Below are 25,131 nucleotides of genomic sequence, written 5' to 3'. Positions count from 1 at the left end.
TTTCACTTTCATAGAGTAGAATCTCCTATAGGTCCTAATGTATTGCTATTAATCAGACAACACACCAGTTATAGCTCATCAGTCAGCTTTGCACAGAACAAAGGACAAAGAGAAACACTAGAACCCACACAAAACCATTGTAAGACCCAAAGATTGTCCAATGTACCACACATCTGCAGCCAAACTAACCAGAATAATGACACAATTTCTAGCATTGGATTTAGGTGCTGTGTTTAACTGTTATATCATTCTTTCGCCTGCTTTTCTCACAATTAGCATGGATTCTGCTGGGTTTTGTCTTCTTACCTATGCAGAATGCTGAAGACTTCAGTTTTATAGACCCAGAAACAGTGTAATGGAAGAAAAAGAATTCTTCCTATTATGGATGCACGATCACAGCAAATATCCCTGTGCCAAAGCTCATCCAACATAATTTTAATTGAGACTTCTGCTCCCAGTGAAGTTGTAACTGCACAGGCTAGCTCTGTAAGTATCTACCTAAATCTCAAAGGGGCAAAATTTTGCAAGGAAAGAGTGTCTTTAACAAGACTAGCTGCTGTAGCTGGAAGTATCAGAGAAGTTTCTGGGCACCATGATTCCTTTAATCAGGGCCAAGGATGTATTTTCAAGCTGGCACTAACCTGGCCACCGTGCTATAAATATTTGCAGTGGCTGGGAAGTTCTCCCTGGTACTCCACATATCATCTGATCCATGTACCACATCTCCCACTGCCTTTCAAACAATTTCCTGCCCTCAAGCACACACACATTAATATCCTGACTCAAAAACCACTATTGAGAAAACATAATTAAAGGGAGAAGAAGTAAGAAAAAAGAAATAGAATATGAAAATTTGTAGAGCAGAATCAGAAACCCACCTTTCCTGCTGAACTATAAGTTAAGATATATATGCTTATAAACTATTTGTCAGGAATACTTTCTTATAGCATTTTGTAGGACTGTTTATTTATACACAAAAGTCGATATTTAGTCACAATCAGTTTGTACCCATTTGTTTCAATAAGTCACAGCAATGTTCACTTACTTAAAAGATTTTTTTACTTTCAGAATTTTTTTTTTTAATTAAGTTCAGTCTATATGACTTCCTTCATCACATAGAGTAGAACAGATTTCTATATCCAGATTCAAACACTGTGTGGAATACACCAATGGATATTGGAAATACTGTCTCAATACAAAAATTAATTGCACCTAGCTTTGTCAACCCCCAGTCCCATCAAAAAAAGAGTTGAAGTAGGTTTCAAGATCTTTAAATATTAGTAAAAGAAGGAATATATTTTGTAAGTCAAAACTACAATTTGAACATAAGAATGTTGAAAATTAACAAAACAAGTGAGTCCTAAAGCATATCCATGTGAGCACATGACTGAAGAGCAGCTCCTCATGGCTACCTGACAATGCAGCCTGACTTCCCAAGGGTTTGGACAGGATACCCCCTTTCACTCTTGGAGAAAACTGGCAACCAATAAAATGCGCAAGGGTCCTGAACAAATTTTTTAGAAGTGGAAGTTTGTGTACAGTAACACTATCAGGATACATAAATATGTGATGTAGACCAGACACATTGAAGTATCAAGGTTTGAGACCATTAGGTCTCCCAACAGGAATTTGTAAATAGTTTATAAAAATAGGGTGGTCCTAATCACTTAAGCAGCATGTAAAATGCTCAGACACCCACATAATCCAAGTGCCAATTAACAAATCTCATTTTTGCCAAATTACTTCCATATTTCCTCTTCAGAACCTGAAACTAGACTAAAAGTAATTTGTCAAAAAATTGCTTCCATTCCAAGTCATTTCATTATTGATTTTTTACCATTATGTATCATCTCTGTGCTTTGCTCATGAAAAAGCAATCACTTTTGGTGTTCTACTTCCTATGAAAACAAATGCACACAGAACAAAATCATCACTGATAATAGCACCTATTCCTTTGTCCTTATTGGTATTGTTCCTTTTTTTTCCCCTTTTATTATAATATAATTTTAACCTTAATTTAAAAAAAAAAACAAAACAAAAAGCAAACAAACCAAAAGTGCCATATTCTTGTATCTTCTTTCCTTGATAGCTTCTGGCATTCAAGAAAAGGAGACTGGCCTGCCAGAAGCCAAAGAATCTGTAAAAGTCTCCCAATATGCAGGGGATAGCTGATGACACGTAAAAACACTCATTTACTGTCAAAGGGGATAGTCTTCTTTGGCTTTGGTTTTGCAAGTCTCTGTACCTATGCTTTTATTGCATTTGGTAGTGTATGTAGTGATTTAAAGTAAAATAAAGTGAATTAAAGGACTCCCAGAAGTTTTAGTGAGCTTTGAATGAGACTTTTTTTTCTGCACAGATTGTTCCCCTGGGACGGAAAATGCACTCATTAAGCACTGTGCATTAAAGTAACACAATATGAATTCTATGCAACTGTGTAAAATACAGCTGCTATTACTCAACTTAAAATATCCTGAAATGTTTTGCTTTATGGCATTAAAAGTAACTCATTTACTTGGACTGTTGTTGCTAAGGTTTGGTTTATGTAAGTGTTTTAAGAAGAAAGCAGTCTGAAAAATACACAACAAGCACAGCAGAGAACTCATTATTCTTTCAAATGCCTCTTTTGAAAATCCTTTCAAACTTTTTATTCTGTTGATTCAACAGGAGAGCCATTTACAAGTAAAAAGAATAGCAAGAAAATGGTGCTTCAGAGCTCTGAAGAAAAGAACATTTTGTAACACTTCTCAACAATTCTGCATGACTGCACCTTGAATTCCCCCAGCTCACACACATCTGGGGCTGCAAGTAAACACAGATGTCCAGGTGTCCCTTGTGGTGCCCAGACAACCCTCAGACCCTGTTTTGATGGATACTTAGTGCCCTCTGGGTCTGTGAGTGTCTTGGGTTGCAATACAGGATGTGACCAGAAATGTGTATTCTGTCACCATCTGTTGCAGCTGGGTGGGGCAGTGACCCTTATCTCCCTGGCACATACCATCTGCTAATGGGCCATCTTAAACCAGCTGGGGCAATCATCTTTATCTTCTCCACAACCCATCCTCCCTCCAGGAAGATATCATCTGCTACTGCCCATTCAGTCCCACTGTATGGCTGATAAAATTACATCATCCCACTGGGAGATGCTCCAGCCAGGGGGAGGAGCCAAGCCTTTCCTACCTAGATAAAAACTGAGATTTTGGACTGCAAGTTATCCATCTTTCCAATGGATTCCAGAGGAACACTGGACCTTTCCACATCATCCCTGGACCTTCAGAGGAAAACTACACCTTCTACAGGAGCACTGCTCCAGCTGAACCACATCTGCCACTGCAGGAAGATGCAGCCACCATTTAATGGGACTGATACCAACACCCTGACTGACTGACGGGGTGTCAGGTTTTATTCTGACTCTGTCAGGGTTGGGATTATTCTTTGTAATACTGTATTTCTTTTTTAATTTTCCTAGTAAAGAACTGTTATTCCTAATTTTCATATCTTTGCCTGAGAGCCCCTTAATTTCAAAATTATAATAATTTGGACGAAGGAGGTTTACATTCTCTATTTCAAAGAGAAGGTCCTGCCTTTATTGGCAGACACCTGTCCTTCAAACCAGGACACTGGGTCTGACACTTCCAGAGGACAAGTGTGTGCTGGGCCCTGCAGCACATGGCTGGACAGTAGGTCACATCAGGTCCATAACTGCTGCACCCTGGAGTTTCTCTGCAGGGGTAAAGCCCAGCACAGCCCAATGCAAGGGCTGGCCCTGGCTCATGCCCAGGACTCACACAGAAAGCTCAGGGATTCACAGAGGTTTCACTGTGGCTGTGTGGCCAGGATTTCTGCCCAGCTGGCTGACCAGCAGGAGCCACTGGTGCAGCACTGGGTAATGCACAAACATTCCTCATTTGGAGTTTCTGAGTGGAAAGGGATGGCGTGACCAGAGTATCAGATGTGGGTAAGACTTACAGACACGAACATGTGGGAAGAGGAACTGATCCTAGGAATCCTGCTATTTTGGATCACCATTCCTGGGCATCCCCAGGAATGATGAATTAGTCAAACTGGAAGTAGGGAATTCCATCCCAGCTTTCTGGATGAATTCTTTACCACCCCTTAACACAGCCAACTAGGGCAATTGTGGTTACAGGACCCCTCACAAGTCTTCTACACAAAATAATTTCACCACTTTGAAAGAGATTGGCTCCATGGTGAATATTTCTCTGCAGATACTCCCTACAAAGAAAATCATTATTTCACAGTGCATTATTGCTCAGTTTATGCTAAAATTCTAGAGGAAGAGAACCTTTCTGCTTTCTGAAAGAGGCATTGCAGGTCACCTGTCCTAGAACAGTAGCTTTGCTGTGATGTAATCTGTCTCATAGTCCATTCTTGCCTTTGTAAAAAAGAAATTGACTTTGCAGAAGAATAAGAGGGAAAAATGTATACGGATTTCTTTATTGCTATGCTGCTGATAATGGAATGTCACCCTATATTCTTAGATGGAATTACAAAATTCTCCAAATATAGTAATTCCACAGAAATACTACAAAATTTACCAAAGAAATATATTTCATTTAGAAGAGTGCATTCTAGATACTTCTCTTATATGCAGCAAATATGACCTTCAGGTTGAATTAATTTCATTCTTTCATTTATTTTCATTTTCCTTTCTTTTCATTTCAGCAGTCTCAATCTTATGTTTAATTTTCAACGGCTGAGTGCCTAATGCCTGTGTGGTCATGACCTGCTATTATGAAATCCGTGTATAGAAATGAATATTAGTTATTAATATGGAAAAGAGCAATTTTAAGCAAACAGAACATTGTCGTGTTATCTTACACCAGGGCTGAGAACAATATGTAGGTAATTACTTCTAAACAGTAACACTTTAGTCATTTAGATAGTAACTTGGAAAAAGACAAAAAAACCTAAGGAATCTTATCACAATTCTTCTTTGCCTTTTAGGAAAAGAAATTATTCCCTTTAGAGCTGGCAAGTTTGATACTTTGTTGTTTTCTGTGGCAAAGCTCTATTAAAATAGAGAAGAATAGAAAGAAACTCTTGGCATGAAACTGGGTAAACTAAAGTTAAATTGCATAAATCTATATTAATAAGAACAGGACACAAAGAAGGATGGGGAAATTATAGCTCTTGTGTTCGATACTAGGCTGCTTTCACAAAGCAAAGTTGCATCTGTTTTTTTCAGTACTCTTGCAAAAATAACCCTCGTGAAATATCTTATTCTGTTAGACATTCATGCTTGGAGCAACTTTTAAATGGATGTGTCACTGGCAGCCTAACTTCCTGTGTCTTGGCAATATGTAGACAGGACTTAGAAAACCATTATTTTTAAACAGGGATTTTGAGACTTCAGCTCTGACACTGGTTTGATTCAATTCCCTTCATACTTTTATTTCTAAGTGCATTTCGGCTGGACAGATTTTATTAATAAATACAATTTTGATATTAAGTTACATATGGGGTTTTAAAATAGCTGAGCACCTGCCACAGCAATAGCAAGAAAACCTTGTTTCTGTGTATAAGGAATCAGGCACTGGTGATTCAGGACCTGAATGGTGCCCATGCTTCTCCAAGCACCTGAGTCATCCAGGGTGGGAGCCAGCTGGCTGGAGTGCTGGCATTTACATGGAATTTATGTGTTTTTAAGTCAACTGACACACCTTCAAAAGCCCCCACAAGGATTAACTAACACATAGAGGTCAAAGGTATAAAATAGAGCTCAGATTAATTACACAGAGAAAATGCAACAGCCAGGTGCAGCCTGACTGAAATAAGTGTACTGGGCTTTCTGATGAGATACTTTTCTTCATGCCTGTTTTCTGGCAAAGGAACACAGAAGAAGAGGAGAAGGGGGAGTAAGGACAGAGCACCCATTTCTCTGACAGCTGATGAGATAAATGTACTTAATCCTGAGGCTGGAGAAGAACTTCTCTGATAACCAACATGTCATGGTCAATATATTTTGCATCTTCCTGTTTCTTCCACTCAGCAAATACTTCTCTACTCAAACACAACAGAATGCAAAAGGGAAAACATTTCAGCTGGATCACAAACCTATGATGAAAACACCTTCTACAGCACTAACATTTGGGGCAGGCTAACACTTTTGTCAGGATTTGCCAGTAGGAAACGTGAGTGGGAATCTCCACCACACTGATTGTATTATATTTCTCAAGGCAGATAATTTATAAGAAACTTGGAATATTTCATATGGATTCATGTTGTGCCATCTAGACACAGTCTCTAGTGACTCCAAACTTGCTATTTAAAGAGTCTGTATGCTTCTTGCCAAGATTATGTTTTCAGACATTCTTTTCAAAATGCTCACTGGTACTATCAACTGAATTGTCTGAACAAATGTTCAATAAATTTTCAGTTTGATATTCTGAGTTATTATATGAGAGGTTTTCAGTTTGCATGGAAAATTATGCATATCTCCAAGTGAGTAAGTGAAGCTGAACTAAATGTTGTACTCACCAGATTTTTAAGTGATACTTTCTCATTACTAACAAAGGAGTAACACAATCTGTGCACTTTTTGGAGTTGCTCTATATTTTTGAAGTTGCCCTCCACTTGAACAACTTGAGTATTTGGGATGAAACAAAATGTGATACAGAGGGTGAAGCACCACAATATACAGACTGCTTTCTTGGAATGGATCATAATCTAGACAAACATTCAAAATTTGTGCTTTTCATTGATACTATGAGCCCAGTCCCTTTGATGCTGGACTGCTGGAAAAGAACTCTTCAGGGAGTGTATCTCATAACTCCTTAGACTATTGCAAACTTACCTACCTCTGAGCTCCCTTCCAGAAAATTGTACAGAACCCGAGCTCACACATTAAATTCTGCTGGGAATGCTGTTATCAGAAGCATTGGGGCTGAGCCTATGCTGAAAAGAGCTGTCAGCCTGACTAAACAGAGAATCCAGTCTGTAATCTGTAAATTCATCTACAGCATCTGGCCAGGATTAAAAAGACCACAAAATTTGAATGAGAGGATATTTTTGTGCGTAGATAGGATGAAGGAATTCACATGACACTTGAATGAGTGGAATATGGACAAATCCTGCTGTGAAAGCAAGACATCAGCAGTTCCACACTAAAAAAATTCTCCATAGAAATAATTTAGTTGTATATACGTTACATACAGGTATTTTATATATACATTTTTGGGGGATATATTTATATATTCATTGGACTAAGTGCCACATCTAGAAACTTCAAGACATATGAATCTAACAGTCCAGTGTTTTTAAAGTCCCCAGTCTGAAAGAAATCCAGTATAATATCTAAATACCTCAGAAAAATCTGGTTTCTAAACACTCAAAGATAAGTAACAAAACTCTAGTAGAAACTCATTAAAAATTCATACTGCTGAATCATTCAGCCATCCACCAAAACAGCAGAAACATTCCTTAATCCAAATGCAAGTTTAACATCACATTGTTACCACTTTCTCACATATCCTTATCAGATGCATATTTACACATTCCTGAAATTTAGAAGAGTAGCACAAACGTTTCTTATTAAGAACAAACTCGTGGTACAAAATTATTTCCTTACTTTTGGGAGGGAAGCTCTCGATCCTGAGCTTTGTGTGGTCATTGTCAAAACTGTAGTGATACCCAGTGCAACTCTGGCTGGAGCAGCATCCATGTTGATCCAGAAAGAAACCCAGGATAAAATGACAATCAGCAGGCTAGGAATGTACATCTGGATTAAATAGTATCCCATCTGACGCTCCAAATGAAACTTGACTTCAATGCATGTAAACTTTCCTAGAACATGAAATTACTTTCATAAATGCTTTTTGCACATTTTTATCTTGTTTTCTGAGCACAAATTAGCTGTGTGGCCTGCTTCCTAACCTAAGACTGTGAGCAGGTCCTGACACACAAACACTAGTCAGACACTTGCTGCATACTAGCTTGGGGGAAGCATGGGACCACTGAAGTATACTGTGTCCAGTTCTTCATATTAACTGAGAAAATTAGTATTAGCACAATTGTTTCACCTCCAGAAAATATAATGTAATAGGTTTTTCTTTTCAAAATTCAGTGAGCTTTTATTTTAGTCAAATATAATGTTAGATATTAAAAGGGGACAGCATTTTGGTCTTTTAGAAGCATGAGATGAAGCAATCGTGGCAGGCTATCCAGGCAGACTACAGGAAAGGCTCTCACTCCTGAGGTGTCATGCTAATGGTTTCAAAGGACCCCTTTTTGTTGGTTGGAAAATGAATGAAGATGCATTTTTCCTCTTTCAGGGGAAATTAGATTGTTTGCTCCTTTCTGTGATGTCCCTATATTTTTCTGGTGGTCTACAGTGCTGGATGATGGGTGCAAGAGCTAGCACAAAGGGGAGCACTTTTGTTTGACAAAGGAAGGAGTGGAGACTGAATGCTACCCTCTGACAGTTCCAAAATGAGTGAGCTGTGGCTCGAAAGGCAGATGCTGAGACCGGGCAGAGGCTGCTCCTGCCCAGTCTGCCTGTACAGAAGGGAACTGGGAAGGGTGTGGCAGCACCTGTGGCACCAATGGCTCCATCTGCCAGAGGCTCTCCAGACTTTTGTGGCACAGCCTGGACAGTGAGTTTAGAGAAGGCTGAGTAATAAGTTTTATCCACATTTTAATTTCACACCAAACCTGAAGGAGCAAACTACAGAGAAGACAGTAGTGGGGGTGCTAATCACAAAGTTTTCCTTCCTTGGTATTCTGAGCTCCAAAATGAGAGGCTGCATTTATATAGATTAAACCCAACAATTTTCATAAGAAATAAATGTGACATTATTTTTGGCAGAGGCAGAACCTCTCACACTGTATTATTTCATAGAGTGAAACAAATGTATTTGATGCAACCAGATCAGCTCTTATGCTGAAATGATGAAAAAGCTATTTTAGATGAGAGGGATTATATTTAATCCCAGAAAGCACCCAGAAAACTGTTCTCTAAATGCTGTCCCCATTAAAATCCAAGCAGCTAAATCAAAATTTTAACAGAGTTTCCTCTTGTCCGTAAAGCTAAAGCTAGAAAACATAGTGTTATAAACAGCAAATGAAAGAAAATCAACTTTAGAGTATTAAACAATTTCCCAACATTCCATGTCTGTACACTATTCAGATCAGCAATGAAAACATTGTCTTTTCATATGCTACAACTCATAAATTAGGCTACACATAAAAACTGGTGAAAAAATTAATATTTTTCTTCACTGGCAATTTTACATACTGGAGAAATAAACTAGGTTCAGAAAATTCAGAACTTTAAAAGTGGTGAATCAATACTTAACAAAAGAGTGAGTTTGTTAAAATGTTTCATTTTAAGGATATAAAAAATTAGATTTTTAAATCAGTTTTTAAAATATTTTAAATACATCAATGATTTTAAGGACATTAAAATACTTCAATGAAATTTAAGAAATTTTGAAATGAAATCTTTCAAAAAAATAACATAAAGAAAATTTCTTTCTACTCAGATTTAAAAATAAGCGTGACTGAAAATCAAATTATAATTTCTATTTTTTTTCACTTCACTCACATTTTTCCATTACAAATTGACAATAGATACCATTGGAACAATTGATAGAAAAAAAACAGAATAATGCTCACCAGTGTTGTAATGTTTTGTGCAATAACCAAGTTCTTTATCTTCTTTTAAAATAAACTGTGGCAAGGTTAAACCCTCTGCGACTTGCACTGGTCCATCACTTAGCCACTCAAATATCAGATCATTCATGGTGTAGCCAACTGCAATAAAGGAATCAGAGTTCACTACATAGCAACTGACCAGAAAAGAGCAAATGTTCTGATGTCTGAGAACTTGTCTTTGATTGCAATATGTGTTATCTCAGTTAAATTTTCAAACTGTTCCATTAACAGCAGCGTGATTCCTCTTAGTTCTTGGTTGCTATAACTACACCACTCTCTATTAAAAGCAAGAAGTAAACACTGTTATATTCTGAAGTGCTGCCCTGGTTTGCCACCAAAAACTAATTTGGCTGGCTCAAACCAGTCTAAGATTGTCTGGGCACACAGGCAGGTGGCAGTTCACAGTTCATAGCCATGCAGCTAAATCATTTCCCTCCTAAATAAAAATTAAAAAAAAAAAAAAAACCAAGGTGGATTTGGTACCCACTGAATATTGGGAACGATCACTGGCGCCTGCCACAGTCTGAGCCACTCCTGGGTTTGCCAGATTTCTCCTGGGCAGGTTGAGGCAGGGCTGTGGCCCTGGCAGCACACAGCATGGAGGTGTGTGCTGGCTCCCAGCCCATGCTCTGCCTGTGTTTAACACACCAGCTCAGGTGTCTCTGACAGCACCTCTGCTTCATCAGGTGTTTCCATTTTCCAAAAGGGAGCTTAACTCAATCAGACATGGTGAATCCCTGGCTATGTAATAATTGTTCTCACTTTCCTGAGATGTAGTAATTTCTCCCACAAAGAGGTGCTGTATTTACCCCTGCAAGTGATGCAATTCTAATGGCTAAGGTGATTGAAGAGGGAGGAAAAAAGGGAGCAGGAGCAGCACAGAAACAAGCAACTCTCATGTTACGGTGATAAACATAATTCCCTTACTAAACATAAACACTGAGTCTCACCACACAAATGTGATAATGTAAATACAATCTTGCCTCTGAGTGTTAGGGTAAAAACTTGTTATTTAATAGATAAAGCAACTGGGCACTCACAGCTCTCTAGCTGCATTGTACATGTCTGTACATCCATAGGAAAATTCTTCAAGTCCATGGGACAGGACAAAGTTAAAGTAAGCCTAAAATTAGAGGGGAAAAAATATGTTAGACATCCACAGGTTTCATCTAAAGCCTCAAGTTAGAGTCCAAAGGATCAAGAGCAAACCTTAGCACCTCAAAGGCTGGGCTCATCTCCCCTTTGAGCTTTCAAGCACGTGAGAGCTGTGGAGACAAAATGTGTGAGCAAAGCAGGCACCCACAGCCTGCCCTGGCTGGGCAGAGCAGAGCAGAGAGGACAACATCAGCTCAGGAAAACATGCTCTCCACTAATGCACCAGTGAATGTTTTATGGACAGCACTGAACCAAGTAATCCAAAAGCTGAAATGCCTGGTCATGGGACACATGCTTTGAAGTTTATTTTGGAAAAAAAAAATAAAAGGAAACAACAACCATGGGTTTTTTTAACAGAGTGCTTTTGTTCTTTTGGAACAATGAGTCCCATTTCCAAGCCTTCATCCTTATTGCTTAGCCACTAAAGGAAGGAAAAACCATTATACAGTAAAAGAGTCACATTGCATTAAAGGAGTACACATAGAAGAAAGTAAGCCTAAAGGAACATAATCATACAAAATATATTTCTCTTTTAATTTTTCAGTTCCTATTGTCCCAGATAAAGCATAACTTAAATAGGAATACTTTTAATGTTTCTTTCTTCCTTTTTCTTTTTAGTTGATTTAAACTTTTAACATTTGATTTAAATCTATTTCAAGACTGTCTCTTCTATTTTTTTTTCTTTTTTTTGCATGAGAAGAAACCATTTTTAGATAACCAAGATATTGGGATGGCCTAATTACAAACAACTATCTGAGATAAACTGTATAAATATTAAAATTTTGTTTTAAATAATATTTTAAAAGTACATTTTTATTTCTGATTACATTCAGCACAAAAAAAAAACCCACTCTGAAACAAAGAATACCAAAAAAAACCTCCTCTGTGCCCATTTATTATGAAGGGCAGTAACAAGACTGTCTGGTTGGAAGGGACATTGAAACATTAACACAGGATAATGACAGTAATTTTTTTAGTTATGTCAGTGAACCCACAGGTCAGCTGTTTGGAAGTATAACCTTGACACTATTTACATCCCACAAATGTATGTTATCTCTACAGAGAAATACTTGACTAAATTCTGTCTCCCACCATGATTTTGTGGTTCTTACCACATACAACTGGTTCAAGGTCTTTCAGTCTATTTCTTCACTATGTGAAGTTTTGGGGACCACCTGGCTGGGGCTTCTAGCCATAAAACCACTGTGACAAAAAATGGTATTTATGTAACTGAGATCAAAATTGTCTCACGTAGATCTAAGATCACATTCAACATCACTGCTGTTGCCTACATGTGGGCCACCTAGAAAAAGTCACACTATTTTCATCTTGACACAGTCTTCAGCAAACAAGATGGTAGCATCAGGAAATTAGAGATCACTTTCATGTGGCAGTGAGATGAATGAAAGTCCCCCAGTTCTCTTCTCAACATCACCATAGGAAGTAAACTCACGTTTAACCTCTGGAGCAAATAGCAGAAATATTTAAAAAAATAAAATTGACATCTAGAGAAAAAAGTTTATCTAGTAGACATATAAGTGTCATTGAAAATCTGTCCTTTTGTCATTTAAATATCTTAAGTCCTTACAAATGTTAACTAGTCTCATTTTTACTAGGTAATTTCCTGCATTAAAGATTGAGCTAATTAAATTGCTAATTCCCAGCACTAACAAAACAGTGCCTCTGTCTCTTTCCTGAAACATTGCTATATCAAACTTTGTTTCAGTCATCTTCTAAATATGCTTTGATGTTTTAAGTTCCTTTCAAACATGCCTTTATGCAAATACAGCCCTTGTAAATATGTCATTGAAGTAGGCATGGGCTATTCACCCCTTGGATTTTACAGGCTGTCAGGTGTGGACTGCACACTGACTTTGTTTTCTTTCTCCTTCATCCCTTTCTACACCCCAAAAATTCAAGTAATCTGGGGGTTTGACTACATATATGGTCAGGAAGTTCCCCTGTTATTTTAATATCAAAATTATGAGACAGAAAATACACCCAGTTGCAGCTTTCAAGATTAGCAGGATAAAAAATAATCTATCTCTATGATATAAGGTAGATATATCAAGATTTTCTTCCCTGAAGGTGAGATGAGAAAATTATGTAGGCTCATTGTGTAGGTAATGGCCTTCTTTCTCTTCCTAATTGTTGTCTTTCAAAAAGATTTAATTTTTCTCTTATCACCCTGAAAAATGAAAAATAATTTCTATTCACTGTGTTGATGAGACTAGCTTAAGACATCATGTTTGCAGTTAGTTATTGTTTTACCTCTACCTGTTGTTCACCTCAGCACAGTACAGATTCAGAATTAACATCTTTGCCTCTAACCCCTTTTTACCAGCAGAAATGCAAGTGTTGAAACAAGTGGTTAGAGCCTTGTCTCATCCACAGATCCACTGATTTTCAACAAGTTTACTACCTACTAAATGTTCAGCAGCTGTAATTTGAAATAGATCCACTGAAGTCCATTGTGGTGGGTCAATTTATACCAGCTGACTCCTTTTCAGTAGAACTATGAGCCTGCAAATGTTTCCAAAACCTGGTGCCATGGCACTACTTATATATCTTATATACTTATATATCTACACTAACAAGGATATAGGGTCATAAATAGAAAGTGTTAGGTAGATATAGCTACCCACATTGCTGACAATAACATTGTCATGGACAGAAAATATTTCAGCAAAATGAATGTCTCACACTTGGCAAATTTAAGAAGGGCCCCTGGAGGTTTGGAGCAAAGAGCAAATTTAATGGGGAATTACACTGATGAATACTTTAATCGTTAATAAAACAGAACAAGCTGCTACAGAACAATTATTTTATTTTCCAGGCATCCAGCCACCCAGGCATTTGAGATGCATAAACAACAGCTTGGTGGTGGAGAGCCATAAAACACTGATGGGGAGTGCTTTATGAACCATCTGTAGAACTGAAGTGAGAAGAAGCTGACCAGGGATTTGATTTTGCCATTACCTGAGCACCCTCCACCCCAGGCCAGCCTGAGCTGGGTGGCACAGCTGGCTCACAGCAAGCTCTGGGGCTGGGCAGGTTGTGTTTTCCAGCTGAGCAGGGAGGGCTCACGAGGGAGCCACATCTCCAGTGCCTCAGCACACCAGGCAAAGTGCCAGGGACAGCAAGCTGCCTCAAAAAAGAGGCAAAGCTGCTCTCCTTTCCCTCCCTGCTCCCTCACCCACCCCACAGCCAAGGAAGAATCAAGCCCTGGAATAATGCAAATAAGAGTATGAGCTCAACAAAATACAGAATCAGAGCCAGAAAACAAAGAATGAGCAATGAGCTGCCACGGTGACAAAATTAATAAATTAATAAATAAATAGTGTTATTGAGCAGCACTGCAGCACAGACAGGGATATAATCCAAATACTCCAGGGCAGCACTCTCTGTATTATGTTTTAGACCCCCTTCCTGACACCTTAAATGCCTTCACAGTGCAGCAGGCACTGCTGGGATTTCTTCACTCAGCATTTCAAACTCCCCTCTTTCATCCCCTGGTTTCACAAAAAAGTGCTGAGATATCACTAAGACTTGGCTTGTGGGCCTGTCTCTTTTCCCAGCCATGCTCAAAATATTTAATTTCTGGTCACCCCAAGGACCCACTTATAGCATCACTCAGAGGTCTGCATTCCCCAATTTCTGCAGGCAGGAAAGCAAGGTCCTCCAGGCTGCAGCCTCTGTTACAGAAGTCAGAACAAGGCATCTCATAGGAAAAATTAAATAGCCTGACTGCTTAATCAGAAACCCTCATGCTGTTATCTTTCACACCTGAAGATGTTTTGCAATGCCAGTGTTTTCTCCTGGTGTGAGCAGCCACAACAGCCCCAGCTGGGCCAGCAGCAGCTCTCAGCACAGGCACGGCTGCTGCCAGCCACCACCCTCTGAGGAAAGGCAGTGCAGGGGTGGCACACACAGCCAAGGGGGCTCAGAGCTATTTATCTGGAGTGCAGCCAGGTCCTGGGCTCAGTACTGGGGCTGAGGCACTGCTTTTCCTGGTCATCCTTCAACCACTCCTGTTTTATCCTGTTCTTTCTCCATCCCAGAGACATTTTCCCCATAACCTCCTATGCCTGCCCACCTACCCTATAGCTCTCTCAGGGAACCCACATGACACAGAACCCAGGCATTTTCCTTTGCCTCCTGGTCTATCCTCACACCCTTTCCCCTTCCTTCTCCTGTTTACCAAATCCTGTCAAATGCCACTCCCACCTGCTTTCAGGATATTGAATCTTGAGGCCACTGACAGCTAACCCCCAAAGCAGCACCATCAGCAGAGGGCAAGGATCTTGAATTAAAAAAAAAAAAAAAAAAAAAAAATAGAAATAAAATGTTTGTAAGCAGATTATTCTCAAGATGGTTTCCAATCTCATTCTTTCACTTGAGGGTTTTGAATGCTGGGGCTCCCGACCATCACACCACTTCTCTGATAATCTCACTATGCAACAAAAACACTTCAGAGTACTACACAGACAGACCTGTGAATGGTCTGCAACAGAAATCTGAGGTAATGAACTTCTTGTTTTGTGTTGAACACTTAGGGAATTGTGTTTACACCTTACATTATGCAGGAATGGTTTTTTAAATAAATTTAAGAGAATGTGTAATTTTAATTGAGATTTGACATATTGCCTTGTCTGCAGCAACCACTGAACTGCATTCTAACCCACTCCTTTACAATGAGCTATCACTCCTCAGCCTTATGTCTTTCAAGACTCCCAGAACTTCCCTTGATCTCAGGGACATCTCATCCCTGAGAAGGACACTAGTTCCACAAGAGAAGGGCCCTGGGGATCATAATATAATATGTCAGGGGAGTATTTTTTTCATTAGTTATTCTGCAAGAAATGTTGGCTGTGAATGGGCTACAGAACAGCAACCTCCTCTCAGCTTTTTGGAATGATAAAGAATTATAAGTCCTGTTATGTATAGAAATACTGTTAGGAATTTAAAAACTCCTGTAGATAAGGGTACAAATCCCTTCTGTCTGCAAAAAACCCCATGATTATCTCCTCACTAGCATGAAAAGCAACAAATGCCTCACCATGAGTAGGCATCATGTTAAAAATAACATTTTGTTCCTATTCTTATCCCTCCATTCTTTCACATTACGCCCATCTGCACCTCAACTGCTGGGACAAGAGATTTCACAATCTAGGATTTTATACTGCAAATACCAGAACATAAATAGCACATGCATGATCACTGGTAGGATTGGCTATGTGCCATTTTTATCAAAAGAATAATACCTGTGCAAACCCCTCAGTGCTGGATTTAGTGAGACAAGGGGGATTTCTTTTTTCCAGCATTATTAAATCTAAAGATGCTATTGTAAATTGCAAGGTTTCTGGTATTTTTTTTAAAGCTCCAAGCTGACAATAAAGTTAAAGGTATTTTAGTGGTACATTTTTTCTTTGGAAGATTAAACTCCTGATCTTTCTAGCTGCTGAAATAACATTAAAATATTACCTAAGCACAAGCAGACAAAGTTCCCTATTAAACTGGCAGGGGAGATGAAGTTGCACAGCAACCATGACAGCATTGTATGACACAGGAGCAAATGTCATTCAGGCTAGTGACACTGAAACAGGGAGGAGAATCTAAAATCTCTTTATATTCCTCCCAGTCCCCTCTCTTGGGTGCCTGAAAGAAGGACACACACACTGATCACTTACCAGAAGGCAAAAAAAAAAAAAAAAATTCCAGTGGCATTCTTCTTTTAAATGTCTTTTCATTTTGTAATTCATCTCATTATTTTTTCAGTGACCTGACTCATCATTTTGAATGTCAGTTCTGGTAATTTGCACAGTTTACAGGCTTTGTCCTGTTAAATGGAACAGTCAAACTGACTGGTTTTTCCTTATTTGAGGAGTCCTGGAATTCCTCTCTAATATTTGTCATGTTCTGCCAGGTGGGAACGGGCTGAAGTCGAGCTCAGAGGAGACATGGAACCCTCTCTGCTATGGCAAAATGTGAGTTATAGGCTGGAGTTTCACCTACTGCTGTTTCTGAGCATGTTCTCACTCCCTCCAGTGCTTTGCTTTGCTTTGCTTTGCTTCATGTACTGCTTAACAACACAGGAGCTGGCACAGAGCAGGGTGCTGGATTTCTCATTTCAGGCATCCCACTTCTCATTGTAATGCAATCACTGTCTGCAGATATACAATGCCAGCACATGAGCTGCCAGCAAATGATTTTCCAATTATTGCTCAAACAATTTTTTAAAAATAAATTCTAGTGTGATTGTCTGCAACAGTTAAATTCTGTAAGCACCTGTTTCCTTTACAGAAGGAACAGTATTTCACCTTTTCCTTTTTTCTGTCATTTTCTATCTTAGTTTTCCTGCAGTATGTGTTTGGTATGGTGTTGCTTCCCTCCTGGCATGATGACATCTCTGTTCTAAGCCATATATTTCAATCCAATTGGCAAAAGACCTTTATCCCTGGGACCATGTTCTAGGAAAACATGCTTTTTTGTACCATTTAGGGAGGGTTCCTTCACCTGCATCATTTTGCACCTAACCTTTAACTGTTCCAGTACAAATTCAATGGTTAAATGAAGAGACTGATCACCAGCAGTTGAGGACAGGCACTGCCACTAGCCACAAGGAGGGTGGTACCCAGACATTGGGCTGTGCAACATCCCTTTGGCACAGATATCCAGAAGTAGCCACCTGCCAGTATTTTTTATTCTGCCAGGCAAGATCAACTTCTTATGTACAAATTGGTCTCCAGCATATTTCTCACTTTTTTACTTAGAACAAAGTCTTCCTTCTTAATTGAGACACAGAAATGTAGGGCTGTGAAAGTGACATTTCATGCCATCAAATTTGATCACCTGCTATCACCCAGAGTCACATCCTCTCAACCCTTTCAGAAATTATCGAAGTTCATTTCATGGTATTGAATGTGTGTGTCCCCATTTCTGTTGGAATATTGTTGAAGGAATTCAAGTTTTATATGTCTGTAAACTTTGTATCTTCCTCTGTGAGCTTACCTATGACCAGTTCAGAGCCATTTGTTCTCCTGGCACCATTGTCCTTCAGTCTAAGCAGCTCCCCTCTCTTACACTCATTTTCCTCCAGTGCTCTCCTGCCTCATCTGGGGATGTGCATTAGAGGAAGAAGTGAGGCAGTACATGCTCAGATATAATAACCATATCCCTGCTTTGCTTTAAATGAAGTGAAAAGCAACTAATTTTGTGTCATTAAAATGTAAATTATTCTTTTCTTAAGCAGTGTAATCAATGGGGTTTTCACAATAGCTATGTTAGTTGCATAACAAAGTACCCACATTAGGCTTTATTATTTATTTAGTAGATTTTATTATTTGTTATGCAAAGCAAGTACATTAGATACAACAGGAAAGAAAGGGTATTGGAAACCTGGGGCTAGATCCTCAGGCTGAATTTGTAGATTGGGAGGGAATGAGAAAGAAGGGAATGGGTGATGCAGTTGAGAGAGTATTCAGAAACAACCCCAAAGGATGAGAAGAATCTGAATTCATTTCTTTAAAAGGCCCCAAAAGGAAGGGGCTGAAATGGGGCTGGAAGGAGAGGCAGGAGTAAGGGCAAAAAGGAAAGAGAAAGGAGGGGTGAAAAACAGAGGTAATGATGATCCAAGGACATTGGGTTCAGCTGTAATGAGAACGGCTGCTTGTCTACAAAGGCTGCAATTTTTTAGCTTCTGAAACCATTGTTATTATTCTAATCATGCTTATGGGAAGACAAATTTGTCAAATTCACTGGATTCACACAGCATACAGCCCAATTTGGGAAGTGTCTGTGTCCCAATAACATTGTGCAGCATAATGAAGTTTAGTGATTGTAGCTCTGTAAGGCCTCAGCCCACAGTTCCTATCAGCTGTCAAACACCAAAGTGTTTTAGATATTCTCTATTTCAATTAGCATTTCCACTGACTATTCTTCAACGTTTTGGCTTAAATGTAGAAAATTTACTTTGAGGTATATGAAGACATTTTATGCTTTTGGAAAGTCAGGGCAGTTAGAATGGGGTACTGTACAGTTTTGCCAATACAAGAATGAAATAATCTTCAATGAAAATGTCCCTGTGAATATTGACATTCACTTCCAAGGGAAAATCACCACCTTGTCAACACCAGTGTTATTCTGATAGGACCTGAGGTAACAGATATGTTTGTGTGAGGTGGGAGTTTAATAAGCTAACAGACATGCCAATCATGATAAATGTCTCCATGATCCCACCTCTGCCAATCTGTCACATGGGAAGACAATGCTGCTAGGAAAGTCCAAATCCTCTTAAATCCCAACAATGCATTGTAAAATAAAATTGAAGTCATCAAATTAAAGCACAGAATGCACACAGGGATGTATAACATAAAATTTTCTACCACTCTGCTAGGAAAGACTGTGCTGGGACATGGATGATTTACAATAATGGGTATAAATGGATCCTCAATATCATTTAGCTGATAAAGTCTGTACTCCAAAATTGTTTTAGAAAACCTACACCTGGCTTCACTGTAACATGGCAACATATTGTACAGCAGCCATGCAAAAAATCCAAGACTTTATCTTATTTAAAAGCAATATATTTCAGCAGTATAATGAACTTTTTGCCATGAGCAGTCTGTTGCAGAGGGACCAGCAGTGGTACCTATGTATTTCCTTAACCTGCTTTTCTTTCCCAAAAGGCAAAGAACACAAGTACAGAGGAGACTACAAACACAGACTTTTCTCCCAAAAAAGCTGGATTATGACAGTGCTGTGGATTAGTTCTGATGATTTGTGTGATGGGCATGGCAGTCATAACTCCTGATCTCACACCAGGTGGTGTGTGGGGTCGTGGGGTGCAGGAGGGAGCTGGCTCAGTGCTCTGTCCCTCAGTGCTGGGGCCACACTTGGAAGAGTTGATTTTGGAAACTCCTGAGTAAGGCAGCTGGTGTGGGAGGCAGCATTGCAAATAGATGAACTGTTCTCACAGATACTTCTCTCAACTTGCATAAGCAGGTGAGGGCTTTGGGATGCACCAGCTCCCCCTGTAGCTACTTATTTTGGAATGGAGGGCTGGAAACAATTCCCAGAACAGCTACACAAACAGAGCCATCCAACAGCTTGTGTCTTCTCTGTTCCTAGTGCCCTAGAGCACAGAAGTGCTTTCTAGCAGATACTGCCCTCAGCCACAATAACATTTACAATTAAAACTAGGTCGATAGTTGAAACCACAAGGAACTAATTGTCTACATAACTAACAGTTCTGGCACTGGGAAGACAAAGAAAGACAGAAAAACAGATGTTTTGAAAGACTGGAGGAAATTCTTCCTAGGTAATTAATTGCTCTTTGAACAGGAATGGCAAAAATAGGGGAAGAAATGTAATTGGTGAATTTGCACAGATCTCCTCCCTAGAATTCCAAGTATCTCTCTTGTTAAATTATGCAACACATTCTAAAATCTTCTCATATTTAAAAAATATGTAGTAATCTGCTTTGTAACTATTTCTGGCTAAATACACTGGCACTAAAATTCAGAGCAAAGCTCAACCGAGTGTTTTCTGGAGCAGAAAAAAATATATTAAAAAAAGATATATAGATATAGATTATATAGATACATAGATTATATAGATATAGATATAGATATAGATATAGATATAGATATAGATATAGATATAGATATAGATAGATATAGATTATATAGATAGATATAGATATAGATTAGATATAGATGACATAGATATTGATGATATAGATATTTGCAATGCTTTTACCTTCCTAACCAATATATTCTAGATTCAATGCTGTGGATCAATATTATGGTTGAATTATATCACCTTCTGAATCAATCTCATATGGCTGAGATGCACTGAAAATATTAAAAAGAGAAGGAGGCAATTAATGCAGAAAAAAAACCTTAAATAAAACTACTTTCTATCACTTTGCTAAAATAAGCTTTTAGGCAGATGCTAATATTCTGAGCTGGCTGGCAGCCTGAAAGGAGTTTGTGGGAATCAGGTAGCACAAATGGGTGGCTCGGAGAGAATATAAAGGTTTCTGTGAGTTTATTTAGCATTTTCCTGCTGTTCCAGGTGTCCCCAGGGGCCCAAGAAGACACGATCCTTGTCCCTGGAACATAAAGCCCGTGCAGTGGGGTGTGCCAGGTGTCACACAGAATGTGAGTGCCTGGAACAGGATTCTTGGTACCATCACACAGTGCTGCGATGCTTCCCGAGTGCAGAACCCCCTCCAAAACCCAATCCATGCAGAAATCAGTCAAAGATTGGGAGCAGATGAGTCACAAGTTCCTAGGGGGTGACACTGTGTAGGTTATTATTGAACTCTTATTGTTTTTTCAGGATACAATATAAACACAAACTAATTTATTCAACACTGCTGTTACAAACATTTCTTGTTGACTGCTCTCTACAGAGTGCTTTAAAATAAAAGTTATAGCTATTTAACAGTTTGCCAATTTTTATATATGAGACTGATCTTGACTAAGGGAAGTTGCTTGCTGAATATAACTTCACTGTAATTGCAGACTTCTCAAAATACATGTGCCTCTAAGAGCTGTTGCTGCTTCTCCAGTGGCAAGAGCATATATTTGCAGTATTAAGTAGCTCTGGTTTCCCTCCACAAGGTTCTAGTTTTCCCTGCAGCACCCAAGGGTGCAGACCAGTTACCCAGCTACAGAGCCTGAGGCTGTATACATCATGGTATCCAAGATCAAAAAAGGTATCAAGGTAATCATCTGAGCATGCAGCAAACATATAAAAATGGGGTTGGATTCCTAAAGTTGTGATTTATGTGGGTACATAAACCATCAACAACTTTTTATTTTCTGTAACAACTCGCAGGGAATTAAATATAGTTGTAGAAATCTGCTAATATGAGCATCATGATTATTATAAGGCAATCTTTGATGGAAATCTACATTATTAGCCTCTTCAGTGCTGTGTTAGGCTTGTTTCTTTGGCCAGCTATACAAGAGAAAGACAAAGAGCCTCATGCTCACCACAGGGTGAAATAATTCCCTGAGCCCAGCACTGCAGTGGAAGTGATACATGGCCCACACCCTTCCATGATGTTTCTGAGCACCCATATCCTACACCCCATGTCCCATTTTAGTAAAATATGGACCATGAACTGTTGTCCCAGGTGACTTTCCAAGTTTTGTCCAGCAAGGGCAGGTTTGATTTCTGAGGGCATTTAACAGCCAGTTCAACCTCCTGCATGGTGTATTTTCATGTTTTGCAGTGTATAGGGAAGAGGGATATCACTGCTGGATAATACACATACCTTGCTTCATTAATAAGCAGGGGCACTTCCAAACTCAATTTATGCAAAGAATGGTTTGTATATATGCAACATTAACTTGATCTTGATTTTGTTAAATTTGGAAATACAACAAAACAGCCTACCTGCCACATCCCAGAGGGATTTGTGAAGTGCTTTAAACAGTTAAAGCACACTCAATGCTAAAAGTTAAATATCACAACGACAGGCAAGGTGCTATTGGTGCAGTAATGAACATTCACAATGTGCTGAAACCAATCACTAAAATACTCTTGTTTGTTTCTGCATAGCACAACTACAAGCAGCTGACATAGAATTATCTTGCCCAGTACCTAGAGATTAAAGACAAGTATTTCTAATTGCTCCTGATTTCAAGTTTCTATACTTCAGAAAGTTTTCTTCACTGTAAAGTGTTAAAAAATTATTTGCCGTGTTAGAAGTGCCAGGTTACTCTGTTATTGTCATGCAATACAAATGAGAAGTGATGAGCTTTGCTTAGTGCTCTCTTGGAATACTGCTTACTCTGCTTCAAATTAATTTGCATTTAGGTGTGGGAATTTTACCAACGTGATATGGCAGCTCAAAATATCACTTTTGCTGCATGAGCAAATGTCAGGAAAACTATCCATCTGCATTCAGAACAGCACCCAACTGCACTGTCTCCTCCAATAAGATGGTGTCTGATGTCATTCAAACCAACAGATGCATTCATTTCCTTCTCAGGGTGAAACAGGAAATATTTGTAAGTCAAGCATATTTATCACTCCACTAGTGCTTGTGCCATCCTTGTATCCTATTATTTTTCTCAAACTCTTCAGGTAGAGCAATTTGAAACCCTGCTCAGTAACCCTGCTTCATGTCTCCAAATATTTCATGCCAAGGAATTCCACAAGAATTATGTAAGTGGATGAAGTTCCATGCTAATATTTTTTTTTATCATAAAAAGCACAGCTATCCCAAGCCTGGATCAATAGTAATTCCTTAATGAAAATGCAGTCAAAACCACAATACCCCATCAGAAATAACTGCCTTCTAAACTAATCTGCTTTACAGATGAACAAATTCAGTAAAAACAATCTGTTAAACAAATACTATCATATTTACTTTCCACAATGCAAGAAAGGCAAACTCCAAGAAGCATTCCCAGGAAGAAAACAAACTCTAGGAATTACTTAATTTTAAACAATCCTAAGAGCAATAATAGAGTGGTTTGCATCTTTGGCTACCTCTATTAAGCAATTAATGGCTCACAGTAAGCTGAATATCAAATGAATACTGCAGGTTGTTTGCTGCCATTTATGCCTGTGGAATGCAATTTTGTTTTCCTGCTTATGTCCCATTTCATCAGGTCATATCAAACCATATTTTGTTAGTGTTTATTAATTCAGCTAAATCTAGTCACATGACACAATTCAGTGCACTTAGTATTAAAAACAAATGCTTGCCATAGTTCCAGGTGGTTTTTTTTTTAAATGTGACTAGATACATCCAATTAGCCAGTGACTTGCATGTCCAATTTATTCCATTTCAAGCATGTTTTTACTTAAAGTGTTCAGCAGTCATTTAAATTAATATTCCCCTTTACTTTAAAATTGCAACCCACAGACTACTGAAGAGATGATTTCCTCTTTGCGAGAGGAGTCACTTGAGCTAATGCTAATGGGAATTACTGAGGCATACCATTAAAGTTTTAGACAGCCTCAAGTTTTCAACAAGACCAAGAAGTACTGCTGTGCCACTTAGAGACTATTCTCCAAAAATAAAATATTAGCAAAGAAACATAGGCAAATTTTCCTTCTACCCTGCTATTACAAAGTCTCATTTTGGTTGTACACATGGGAGAATAAAAAATTGAACATCTACATTGCATCCAGAAAAACAGGGAGGGAAAGAAAAGGATCAAGAGAAAAAAATAAAATTAACTGGTTTACCTGATACTGTACAACACCTTTCCAGTTTTAGAAATCCTCAGCAACTTGTTGTCTGTTGTGACATCGTGGAAATTTGCTCCCTTCTCATTGGCAAAGAATAAATCTGGCTTCCAAATAGAATCCAACATAGAAGGATCCAAATCCAGGGAATCATCAGGATATTCGCTGTAAGCCAGACGTGAGTCATTCCACTGCTGTCTCAAAAAAATGTTCACTCTGTAGTCCTACAGAAATGTCATGTAAAAAGGTTACTAAGCCACCAACACTGGAAGCCCACTTTAGCTTGTTTATGGTCTTAGACTTACTGCAGTACCAGTATTACAACAAACACCTGTGTGTTACCCTGTGAACATCAGAGCTGTCATTTGAAAATAAAGTTGTCAAAATGCTGCATTGAACCAGACAAACACAACTGGTACATTTTCCAAATCAAAATTCCTTCAGTGATGAGAAAAATATTAACTGCAATCTCCACAATTAAACGTAACCCTCTTTCAAATGTTGTGGATTACCCAAGAGATATTTGGGAATTCAAAAAGCATTGCAGCTAAATATATACAATTTCATCAAAGATTCTATAAAATTACCAATTTAAATAAATTCTAATTCCAATATGTAAGTCATTTATGGCTAATGTACTCATGAACAGTTTTTAATAGTTTTAATTCCAGTGAAGCCAAAATTGTGTAGAAGAAATTAAATCACAACTTCTTATTTGCTACTTGTTTCATTTTCCTATTTACTGTATGTTCCTGTGTATGTTCCTTCATTTACTTCTCCCTGTCTGAATCCCAATAAACTGGCCTGCCTGTATTTTTCTGCTTGGTAGTCTGCTAGTCACAATTGGGAAAAGCAGCAATTATGTAGAGGTTCATTTAGAACCAGCATTAACACTGTACCAAGAATTGGTTATTAAAGGGGAGAGCAAAAAGGGCTTTCAGGTTCTAAACTCTCAGGGAATGGAAAGAAGCAGATGCTTACTCTCCTTATCCCAGGTTTCCAAAGGCAGCAAATAAGATCTTCACCTCTATGAGATTACTTCTTTTAATTTGTCTGTGAACACTCTCTTAGAAATACTGTCTACTC

The 25,131-nt window shown here is 38.6% G+C and overlaps 1 protein-coding gene across 6 annotated transcripts in view; it reads right to left on the bottom strand.

Annotated features, from left to right (window-relative positions):
• Positions 1–25,131, bottom strand: part of GLRA2 (glycine receptor alpha 2) — a 121,404-nt gene that overhangs the window by 66,550 nt on the left and 29,723 nt on the right. For 4 of the 6 annotated variants that reach the window (XM_056488379.1, XM_056488368.1, XM_056488358.1 and 1 more), the window contains exons 4-7: positions 24,046–24,269; positions 10,716–10,798; positions 9,637–9,774; positions 7,592–7,806 (exon numbers count right to left, since the gene is read on the bottom strand). In XM_056488379.1, coding sequence (XP_056344354.1) covers positions 7,592–7,806; positions 9,637–9,774; positions 10,716–10,798; positions 24,046–24,269 — 660 coding nt within the window. The remainder of the gene's footprint in view (positions 1–7,591; positions 7,807–9,636; positions 9,775–10,715; positions 10,799–24,045; positions 24,270–25,131) is intronic. The other 2 variants (XM_056488399.1, XM_056488405.1) reach the window with 1 other exon arrangement.

The sequence above is a fragment of the Oenanthe melanoleuca genome, chromosome 1 (assembly GCF_029582105.1).
Source record: "Oenanthe melanoleuca isolate GR-GAL-2019-014 chromosome 1, OMel1.0, whole genome shotgun sequence".
In the NCBI taxonomy this organism is placed as follows: domain Eukaryota; kingdom Metazoa; phylum Chordata; class Aves; order Passeriformes; family Muscicapidae; genus Oenanthe; species Oenanthe melanoleuca.
Note: the sequence above shows the minus strand (reverse complement) of the source record. Positions and strands in the feature narration are given on the sequence as shown.